Source organism: Passer montanus, unplaced genomic scaffold, assembly GCF_014805655.1.
Source record: "Passer montanus isolate IOZ18808 unplaced genomic scaffold, ASM1480565v1 scaffold31, whole genome shotgun sequence".
Classification (NCBI taxonomy): Eukaryota; Metazoa; Chordata; class Aves; order Passeriformes; family Passeridae; genus Passer; species Passer montanus.
In genome coordinates, this window is record NW_024367819.1 from 11,210,179 (window position 1) to 11,222,211 (window position 12,033).

The following is a 12,033-nucleotide window of genomic DNA, read 5'->3' on the forward strand; positions in this document are numbered from 1 at the left end:
CAAACCACAGCCAAAGCTGGGCAGGTGGCTCCGTGGCAGATCCAGCTGCAGCACTGTGCAGAGCTTGGCAGAAAGGTCAGCACTGGCCCTTCTGGATATGGCCAGGTATTTTTCAGACACCTGTTGCTGAGGAGGAAACTTCCTGCAGGAAAATTTGCCAACTCCCATATGCAAAGCAATTGAAGGACGGATTGAAAAAAGTCCTTGGTGGTGAAAGTCAGGTCACTGACTTGATATGAGTGGGGAAGTTGGGTCTCTTACAGGACATCTGGCATGAATGATGGATTGAAAAAAGTCCTTGGTAGTGAAAGTCAGGGAGTGATATGACTGACTTGATATGAGTGGGGAAGTTGGGTCTCTTACAGGACATCTGGCATGAATGAGACAAGAAAAGCTTAGTTAAGTACAAAGGGACAATAGCTGTAGTTTTGTTTTGGTTTATTTGTGTTGCCAATTAAAACCTATATGTGTATTCAGGAGGTTTTGGGTACAGATTTTAAAGGGAATCAACAGCTCACAAATCATAATTAGAGCATTGGACTTCTGATTATTTTTTCACTTAGCACATACAAACTCTACATATGATATACAGATATTATCCATTGATGGTTATTTAACCTGCCCTCACCAACCACCCTGATCTTCAGGATCCTCAGTTTTATTTCTCGTTTGCTGCTGTCTTTGAGCAATTCAGGTTTATATATCTCAAGGTTTAGACTGCTGTTGTAAGGCAACTTCAATGTGATTACTACTCATCACACATGGCGATGAGTAGTACTTCAACAACAACAAAACAGCCATAAGCAAAATCTTGTATGTAAATGCAAGAAAAAATTAAAAATTTAATAATTATAATGCAGTTCAGAGTAAAATATATTACCAACACTTTCATAAATACATACATTTTCATTATTTCACCATCAGTAATAAAATATAATCTGTCATTAAGAATGTAAGTACTGTACTCTGCTAGTTTAAAAAAAATAAATTGAGGTTCCTGAAAGTAAAAGTCAGGTTTTCCCTCCTCTAATAGCCGCAGTCTTCCTTGAGATGTGGATATTCTACTAAAGTACAGTTTTGGGATTTTGTAATTACTTTTACTGTCAAACAGTATTCATCGACACAGGCTATATTAGCTTTTGCACACAAGGCACAATAAATCCAAGTTAACACTAACTATTCATAAATACAGTGTTTCTCACTTACAGATACATTGCAAAGCTACAGGACAGAAACAGCAGTTATGTTCTTTTTTAAAATGTTCCTTTCAATGCTTCTTCTTGAGTTGATTACACAGCCCATATTTCCTTGTCAGATGACCTAATAGTCTAAGAAGGAATTAGCACATGAAGAAAAGAAGGTATGAGAGACTGAATACTATGAAGGCCTTCACTGATTACATATTTGAAGCATTCTAGAATTTCAGAAACACCAGAACTGTGAACTTCAGGTTTTGGTACTGGGCTAGCCAGGGGGAAATGTAATTCCATGGGTCTCATCACTGCTGTTTATTAGACAGATTTACTAATGTCACTTATTTAAAAAAAACCCCAAAAATTAACTTTTGCTCATCTATATTTTAAATTAGCCTTTATCTTAAATTCTTTGCCAACAGGAGTTTCTGTATCTGGACAACAGCCACTTCTTAAACTGATATCCAGATACTGAAAAATGTTTAATTCAATGTCAGTTTTGGCAGTATTTTCCCACAAATGTCTAAAGGGATCTATGTCTAATTCTGGATTGTGAGGACATTTCACCTCTCCTAGGTTTGGGTGTGCATCCTGCCTGCATTCCAGTTTTAAAGCAGTTTGAGCCTCGCACAGGCAGGCAGCATTCATCTCTGCTCTGGTTTCCATGGGGCAGACTTCCAGCAGAATCTTCTTATGTTCAGTTTAGGGGTGCATTACCTTAGGCCTTTCTTTTCCAATACTTATTAGTCAGATTTTTAATTTCAATTATAGTCACCTAAGCCCAAAGCAACTCCATTTCATTTCAGTGGAATTATCCTGGATTTACTCTGTGATAGCTTTGATCCTTTGATCCAAATCTGATCTCTATTTTTTTTTTTTTCATGGACAGTCCTGGTTATATATTTCACATATAAAATACTAGTCTGTCTCACAGAGAAGTGTAATTCTTTGGCTCCAAGATTCTAGAGTTTTCATAATGTAAAAGTTGTAAAATTGTATCAGTGTGGATGATACATGTTATGGATGAATGTTGTTTTCCAGGTCATGTGATCTGAATATTTTGTTTAAAAAAATATAGTAACAGGGAAAGGCAACAACTGCCAGCATTTTCCACTCTCTTCAGTCTACCAATCTTCCGCATTGTGCTACCACAGAAAAGCTGAATTTCGTATTAGTTCTGAAGAGAATGGTGCTGTCAAAATTTCTGACACTGTAGCTGACTGTCTTGTGTCAGTCACCTGCTCAAGTGTTACTGGGTTTTACCAAATTCTTTGGTTATCCCTTTCTAAATCTGTTACCTGGAAAATCAGTTCATTACGGAAATAGCATCCTTCCCAGTTTGCACCCCAGAAGTAGGAGAGTAGGAAAGACAGAGGTAGGAGCAGACCACGTGCCAAATTAACTGTCCTGATCCATTTTTCCAGGTCTACTTGCAACTTCCCAGCTGTAGGAAGTATGCTTGAAAGGGATGGAGGAAGAAAACTGAATAGTTGTGCACATTGCTCAACAGACTGTAGAAGTTAATGTGAACATTAAAAAGGAAGATTGAAATGCAAATGTAGAAATTAATCCTACCTATTATTTTTCTTGGAGAAGCTACTTATGCTGTTCTTATTTACACAGAAATAACTGTCTGGAATTTATGTTTTTAAAATGGCAAAAGTTGACTTGATATTGTTCTGACATTCACCTCTAACTTTCATTTTAGCTCTTAACTGTGCCTGCCTTTGACAGGATGATGTATCAATGATTTGTGTCAAATATGTATGATTTGACTTTCTCAGAAAGAGGTTTTCCAGTATTTTCTTTCTCCATTTATCACTGTTAATGGAGACATTATTGGGGACACCAAACTGATATGGGGAGTTCGTTCTCTAACTTTTTATTTTTACTCCATTCATCACTGTTAATGGAAGAAAACCACTGATGGGGACACCAAACTGATATGGGGAGTTCGTTCTCTAACTTTTTATTTTTATTGTCACTTGCTTACTCATCTCCTAGCTAATTTGAGAAACCAAGAGTAATAATATTTTTGACGTCACATTTCTTAGCACATTTTGTCAAAGATTTATTACACCATGAAGTAATCAAAATGGTAGCTATAAAAAAACCACAACTCAGTTGTGTAGAACATATCTTACCAACTATTTTTAAGTAATCACTGCTGATAATAACTTGATTAAAATTATAAAATACCAGGTAGCACATAGCTTTTGACAAAACTCTTTAGGATGAGCTTTTCAGGGACCTCAATATGAATGTTCAATCTGGAAACCAATAGCCGGCATAAGGTATTTGCTGGAATTTGACAAAATAGCTGTTTTAAAAGCAAACCATTTAGGGGAAAGTAGAGAACCTGTGAGAAAGATAATTAGTAATTGATTAGTACTCATTCCCCTAAGTTTGACTATGGAATGAAGGAAGTGAAGGAAGTCTTGAAGTCCTTTGTCCTTTGTTCGTTTACAGAATTCCTGCAGCAAGTGTATCATGACATGATAGTGCCCCAAATCCTGGAAACATTTGTGCATGCCTATTCAGATACTAACATATTTAGAACCTGAACTAAACTTCCCCAACTTGGGTTCTTCCTGCAGTCATAGTAATGTTAAATTAACTGGTTATGAGACCTCTTAGTTTCATCTGTGAAGAAAGGAGGGGGTGTGCTAGAGGTGAATGGGGACAATGGAGGGAGCACCAACCTTTCCATTTCCATTGCTTGGTTGAACAAATGCTCTTGACTACAAACTGGTAAGAAATGACAGCTCAGTTCTCCTTGGCTATGTGCATCCTGGAAACAGCAAGATGAAACTACAGTACAGAGAAGGAATGACTATGGTTACAACTCAACTTGGCAAGGATTTTGCTACTGCAGCTGGGCTATATAACAACAGGTTTTGTACTTTTTTCCTTCATAGTTTGACTTTCCCACCTGCACCTAAAATAAAACTTGGCAACACAGAGAAAGCCAGTTAATTACCTCATCTCCACATATACTTCACTGCTGTTACTGCTGGTGGTGGGTTTGATCCCATGTTTTCAGAAGATCAGTTGCCAGCTGTGAGATGTGCTGCCAGGCAAACTTGATGTGGGTGGATTCCACTGTGCGGGAACAAACAGCAAAACGTAGCACAAACTTCTCTCGCAGGTGGCACGGGACCAGATGGATCTTCTTGGCATCATTTATACTTTTTAGAAGTGCCTCATTTAGTTCATTTGAGCCCTGAAATCATTGTAATTCAATGAATATGGCAATGAATTTCAGAAACAATTCTGGAAAATGTAAATCCCACCAAGCAGCCAAGCTCAAGTAGCACCAGTAACAAGCAGTCACCCTCTCATCTCTCAGTGCTTTGCCATCAAAGGATCATAAAAAGATGTTGATGTAAGAGAGAAGTTTTGAGCCACAAAGAGATTTAGGGATTACCTTCAGTTTAGAAGCAGTGCTCACACTGGGGTGTTTGTGATAGCTGACTGCCTTTTTGTTACCTAAGGTCATGAGCTGCGTTAAAAGCATTCATTATTGTATCTGTGTTATTACACTCTTCCTGGATCTAATCAAACAAACATGGGAGAAAGTTTTGCAGTGAACTATACTAACTTTCCTCACTGGAGCATGGCTGCTGTGAAAGATTCTTCTGAATATTAAATCTTACCCTTAATTTAAAATTTTTTAAAGGTAATATATCCCTGGTGTAATTAGGTTTCATGTGATCAGTGGAAACCCTAAAAAAGTATTTGCCTTAAGTTCTATAGGAGTTACCCACCACAGAATCCATCAGAGGAAGTATCTTAGGTACTGTACAACCTTTACTCTCTCTATTACACTGGTGGCAACACACAATGGCAAGAGATTCTCAGAGCATCTGCATTTTTACTGCAGTGCCCCCTTACTGGGCACTGATTGTGGAAAAATAGTTGCAAATGGACAAATCCCTCTGTTCAGCAGCAGTTGTGTTACTGTGGCAGTATTGGTCTTCTTGTAAACATCCTGACCAGAAAACACCTTATCTGAAATCCAATTGTGACTTTCCTGCTTAGCCTTTTCCATATAAAACCAAAACATAAAGCAGACATTTTCCTACTGGAAGCAAGGATAAATGCATCACTCTCATATTTTTAGGTTATATTAAGCATTAAGAGTTGAACCAAAGTCAAAATTTTGTTCTGTCTTAGCACAAGGTGTTATGAATTTGGTGTGAAGTCCTAAAATTCATGGCTTAGCTTTACTCTTCTAGGAGATATTTATGTGACTGAAATGCTCCTAACTAAGAAAATGGACCAGCTTTAGTGTTTTGTAAGTCCCCACCTATTACAGGACAGTCACTGCTGACAATGATGTCCTGCTTTCTTATCAAAGGTAATGCATTATTAAAATGACAATGCTTGCCTTTAATATCAAATGCACAGCACTGACTTTCAGGCAATACAAGCAGTTATATGATGTTAAGTTGGCAGGAGCACAGGGAGGAAGAAGAAAGATTCATTTATCTTTCTTCTGTTCCACTCTCACAGCTCCACCTTAGGGCTGCTGTGACACTCGGGTGTCACGTCAAATTGAAGTTGGTAGTGACTAACCGGCTCCCAGAGCTTTGAGAAGGCAGCTTTGATTGAGTCTGTGAGCTTCAATAAGACAGCATTCTCACCCCCTTGGAGAAATTACTAGCTTGACTTGTATTCATCTGCAGTCATGACAAGGAGGCCTAAAACTAACCCTTTGGCATGACATATTCGATGAAATAATTATAATATGAAAGTCATAGGTAATTAGTCCATTTGCTCAACAGTGTGAAAGAAAAAGAATTAAAAGTTACAGCTAAGCAAAAAAAAAAAAAAAATTAAAAAGGGCTTCTCAAGAACAAAGGAAGTAAGGAAAAAAAATCGTACTTTTACAGCTCTGCAGTATTATATAGTTCAAGTCCCCTGACCCTTAATCCTACTGTAACTACATAAAAGTTACAAATATCCTGCTTCTAAGATGTATGAATTATATGATTATATGAGTTATAAAAATGACAGAGAGATTTTTGAAGGAGTGGTATAAACAGCAAATAAAGCTGTTAAAATAGCTATAAAAACCTCCTAATTTGAAAGCTTGCTAGGTTTTTTTTTTTCTTTTTTTTTGGATTGGGTAGGCAAGAAATAAAAACACTGCCCTTTTAACACTGGGTTTCAGTGGAATCAGGCCTTTATTCTACAACTTTTTCAACTATTTATTTGCTAAAGATCCAGTATTTACCTCCTATTGTAAAACTGTCTTTCCCTTTAGATTTCTTCCTCTGAATCATGAGGGACGGGAGAACAGATGCAGATGAGCTATTGGTCTGATCAAAAGTGACAATTCCTGTGTTGCTATGCTCTATTTCACCAGAACTGTTCCTTCAAAGTAAATGTAGAACACTGACTAACAGCTGTGTCTGGATCTGCAAAACTAGTGTTTGCTTGTTCCATGTGAGAGAGCAGACTGCAACCAACATTTTGTTATTGAGCAATAAAAGCCACAGAATCTATCCCTCAACATCTTTTAAAAGTTCTTGTTAGGAAAGAGGTTATATTCATGTTTCCACTGTCTGGAAAAACTACATTCTGTAATCTGTCTGATCCCTTAAACACAGGGTCTTTTTAAATTTCATTTTAAACATTATAAATTCAAACAAAACCATTTTCCTATTTTAGCTGAACTCACCATTACTTTACTATTTACTTGTTAGCTTCTTCAGCTATTTGCATCAAACTCAGGTAACTGGGGCAACTGAATGGCTGGGAAAAGAATTTGTTAAAAATAAACTACCCAGAAGAAGAAAAGATGTGCTTGCAAGCATTCAGAAAAGCTAGAAGCTCATTTAGGTATCACATTAACTAGAAAACACTAGTGCTGTTGTTATTGTTATTGTTGCTTGGTGATCAAATTTAGTGTTACAGTCCAGTCCTCTGCAGAGGCTTTAGCTGCAAGCTCTTCTAGAAAATGACTGCTTTACCTAAACTGAGACACTGATCCCCTTTTAATGGCTGATTGAAACAAATGAGCTCTCCCAACTACTGCAGCTTTTATGCTCCAAGTGCAGAAAGAATTTTCTAGTTTCCATTGGGCAAGGCCTCCACATCAATGAACCTGGCACTTTGAGAGATTTTGGGCAAAAGGATCATGTTCAGCAGTAAAAAGCAGACCAGGAAAGCTGGCCTCCCATGTAACCTGTTCTTAAACACATCTTACTATAATTTTCCCAGTTTTACCATCAAATTTTATAGATGAAAAAACAGTCTTTAAAGAAAAGTGTTTAGTGCTCTGATTTTTATCTCAGTTTTTTAAAAATAAAATTGAATATTAAATATATACACATAAGAAATTAACTTGGCAAGAAACAAGTAATACACACTCATCATATTCAGAAGTCTAGGGAAATACTAAACCAGTCATCTTTATCAAAGCTCCTCACACACAGAATGTAAGTAATTTCATATGACTGATTTAAACATTTGTTTGCCTTGACTGTATGTTTCCATACCTTAATATGATTTAATTTCTCTTAAGCTTTTGATTCGATTTTAACAAAATTGTCTGAAGCTTTTTTCTGTCATCTGCTTTGTTCTAAAAAAACTTGCTTTACTTCCCTTAAAAAATAATCAAGTACAAAAACTACATAAACAACTACTGTATTCAATTGCAGGTTCTGGTGTTGCTATAAACCATGAGAGAAGAAATGGGAGATCTTAGCTGCCTTACCTTCAGCCGGAAGCAGACCAGTCCCAAAACAACCTCAGCACAGATCTCAAACCTCTCATCCTGAAGGACTAAGTGTTCAAACTGATGCGACAGTCTAATGTGCTGAGAAGAGAAAGAGTATCTATATTGAATACATTTGATTCACCAAGAAAAAAGGTGTGCTGAAGTATTTTCCATTCCATTGCTCTGTTCCTTCTGCTGCTGTGTGATAATATTCACATATTGCCATCTGTTTGTGTTAACTTCCATCCCGTTTATGACTTCCAGAGACCATATGGAGCCATTGCTGTATTAGGATCTCAGTCTGTCTTAGGCAGTGCTGGTCTGCTTCTTGAGACACTTCAGCACAATTTGATATAATACCACATTAAGAGTAAATAATTTTAATAATTCTCCTTTAGGTTTTGTACCACTGTTAGTTTTGGCTGGGAATGGCTAAAGAATCCAGAAGTCATTAGAGGGAAAGGGGAAGTGCACAGATATACAGGGAAAAAATTGTCACAATTTCAGTGAAAATTGAGCTGGGAAGATACACTTTTTAGAATAGCTCACTTAATATGAGAAATCTGTGGTGCTCAGGTTCAGTTGAAAAAAAAGCTGATGGCAGTATAATCAAGAAAATGGAGAGCAAATCTCAGCAAACCTGTTGAGGAGTTACTGAGGCAAAAAAGGATGACACTGGGCACCAAGCTAGAGCAATTATTTTGAAGCAGATGAAACAAATATTTAAAAAAATAGGAAAAATACCTACAGACATACTAAAAACCAGCTGGGAAGTCTTAACATTAGTCAGTGATACTTGCATACTCATGCCATGCTTTTCTTTGCTTTCTTTCAAAGAGAAAAATAATTTAAAAGCACTTTCAAAAAACCAACACATATCCTCATCAGATACCTGCAGTACCCTATCCAGTCCCCCTTCTACTGGCTATATCATTAACTTAGTGTTCACTATTCTAGAAAAAGCCAAAAAATACAACCAAACAACCAACCAAAAAAGCTAAGACAACAACAGCAACCAGCCATTTGAATTATAGTTTGTCTTCATGCAATAGCCAGTCTATACCAAAAATTATCTGAAACACCTAGAAAGTAATGTTTGAAGATTTTTCAGCTTTTATATATTTAGGATTGCAAATAATTTTACAAAAATAAACAACTAAGTCTCTGCTTTTGCACTTTGACTTTTTGTAAATTCAAAGATGGCTATTAAACAAAAATGAAACATATTACTTTGGGCCAAGGTTAAATGTGGAATTTATCATCCCACAGGAACTTCATCCAAAAGGACAAGGCAAAACAGAAGCTACAGAAAAGGGAAAAATAAAGAAGAAAAAAAGCCAACACATTTTGCAATCTTAATCATAGCTTTCTGATTGTGTTTTTTATTTCTCTAAAATAGAAAAACATAGTTTAGATTGAATCAAAATATTTCTTCAAAACCTTCATATTTGGCTTACTGGTACCCTATGTAACCAGCCAGTTTTCCTGTTGTTACCACTTCCGCTCTGCTGTTTGTTACATCCATTTATCATCTCCCTCTAAAATTAGCCTGAAAGCTCCTTGAGTCAGGAATGAGACCAATAAAACTTCAATCCCTTCCAAGGCATTTGAATGATCTGCTAATACACAGAGCATGAATTTATTGCTGTGAAATCCAACCAGAAGTATCTGCATACATACAGATACTTGTATGCATAATAACTGCATGAAAAACATATGTAAAATAGGCCCAGGTGTTGTAATGGGCTTTTACTGTCTCCTCCTATCCTCATGTTCTAGAGCTTTAACCAAACATGTCTTTTCCATGGCTCCACAAAAAAGCACAAATCATATTCCATGAAGTAAGAATTTCACAACTGTTCAGCTGAATGTAATCACCGGCTGAATTTCATCAAAATTTATCTGGGTAAAAATTGAATAAAGCAAACATTTAAGATCTGGCTTACTGTGAGAAGTTTGTACAAGAAAACTCCAGACCCAAGCTGTACATTTTATAGCAGGTACTTATGTCCACTTCTTGAACTAAATGATTTTTCAGGATTTTGAAAGAAATAAAAGGAAAATAGAAAATTTTTAGGTGAGTCACAAACCAAAATTCTGGAAGTATTTTGCATTCATGTCTGGATGCAAATACTTTTATTCACAGCAAGTCTTAACAAACAGCAATAATTGGTAAAGACACTGGGGGGCACCAAGCGTTTTAGGTTTTACTCAACTGGAATAAGAGAAAGAAGGGATTTAACTGGAGTTTCACGTGTATAGCTTTGCATAAATATAGTTACCCAAGGCCCTGCACCTTTGAACCATAAGGTGTTATCCTGACTTGCTCTTACAGAGATTGCTGCAGCAGTAAAGTTAAATATTATTGAGCCTAGAAGTTAAATATTTTTAAGCCTGGAAGTCCAAGTTCTGTGGAACTGCAGGGCATTTAGGTGTCACACGAGCCTCTCTAAGTTCAACAGCTGTACCCACGCTCTGGGTGTGAGCATGGCAATAATTCACAGGAGGACTCGTGTGGCTTTAGTGCGGGTACACTGTGAAAATAAAACTGCAGGCATTGAAACTGAGGACAGGAAAGAAGGGGAAGGAAAAGACTGACAGACAGGCTATTGTCAGTTTTCTGCTGAATGTGTACATACTAAGCCTGCCCTATGGATATCTTTATCCTCCAAGTGCTTTTCATTTTGACATCTGTGTCAAGCTGTGTCCCTAGCACCATTAACTTGACGTTTGCATTCAAACATTATTTAACTTTTCAAAATTATTTTATTAGAACTGTTATTTGATTTAACAAAAGTGTGGACATAAGCAAACCAACTCATATACTGTTTCTAAAACTACCATTTGAGCAATCCCTCCATCAGGTGTGTTCTCACAGTGGAATCACATGGACTGTGCAAGTGTCCTGAAGTATCTTTGTATATAGGAACAGAATAACAGCCCCAGTCTTTGCAGTGCAATTTAGACAATTGAAAAAAAGAGGCTTATTATGTGTCACTTTTATCTCAGGTACATAACTTTTGCTCTTCTCCAGAAGAGTGAGAAAGGAAACACAGGATCTAATTAATTTGGTTATTCTGGATTAAGGGAAATATCTTACATAATCAGTAATAGGAACAGTAAACTTGTGAGGCACTAAGAAGTGGTCTCTATTTAAAAAAATCTATATTTTCCTATGTATGTCTGTAAGTAAATAACTATAATTATGAATATAAATATAAATTTGAATTTAAATGCTTCTGCATTGAAGTGTTCAAGCTGAATTTTAATTTTTTGGCAACGCCTTCAAGAGCTAAAATAGCTTTTGATTGCAGGGAGCTTATCTGAAGCATCAGAGTACACTACTGTGTATATGCAGATAAGAATACTGCCCTAGTCTTGATCACTTCATACTTTTTCTCCTATAAATTTACTTCTTTGCCTGCCTTAGCCTGCATTCCACTACACTGAAGACAAATGCTGTCAGAAGAGTCTTCTTAACAGCCACTTGGACTGTGCCTCTCTCCAGTTCAAATACTATCTCTAGTATTGCTGTTATGTACACTTCCAGTTTCTTGGACTCTACTGTTAATTTTTAATGGCAATCATTATCCTCAGTACACTGATTACTTCTGGTCCTAAGGAGGATTCAGCTGAGTCACAATGTTCATAGCAATTGCATACTAAATTTTGCAAATTACTTCTGAGCTCTTTGTGAGGACTTAAACCAACAAAGGAATAAGACAGAGCGGTTTGCAAATGAGCCATTTACAAATGCACCATTTGGATTTCACTTTTATACGGACTCTGAGTGGTTGGCATGAGTCCAGAAGACTGTTGTTGTTGAGTTTGCCCTCTTTTTACATCTCCTCTGTGGCTTTAGGACTTAACTCCAAAATTTGTATTTGTCTCTCCCCACATCCTTCAAAGATGACTATCCTCCCCTTTACCACTGGTTTAAAACCTATACTTTGGAATAGATTAATATGACATGCTGTGTGTGAAAATAGTGCATTAGTGGAATGTTTGGAAAACAAAAAAAGTTACTGCATCTAAATCCAAGTCACACATTCTCATCTCCTGGGAATATCCTACTTCCTAAATGCCATCCTCAAGCAAGTGTCAAGTTGCAGT

At 36.8% G+C, this 12,033-nt stretch overlaps 1 protein-coding gene across 4 annotated transcripts in view; it reads right to left on the reverse strand.

Annotated features, from left to right (window-relative positions):
* Positions 1 to 421: 421 nt before the first annotated feature.
* Positions 422 to 12,033, reverse strand: part of DDC (dopa decarboxylase) — a 73,124-nt gene continuing 61,512 nt past the window's right edge. For 3 of the 4 annotated variants that reach the window (XM_039714886.1, XM_039714887.1, XM_039714888.1), the window contains exons 13-14: positions 7,918 to 8,019; positions 3,099 to 4,416 (exon numbers count right to left, since the gene is read on the reverse strand). In XM_039714886.1, the coding sequence (XP_039570820.1) occupies positions 4,201 to 4,416; positions 7,918 to 8,019 (318 nt within the window). In that variant the 3' untranslated portion in view covers positions 3,099 to 4,200. Of the gene's footprint in view, positions 1,329 to 3,098; positions 4,417 to 7,917; positions 8,020 to 12,033 lie in introns of those variants that run through there. The other variant, XM_039714889.1, reaches the window with a different exon arrangement.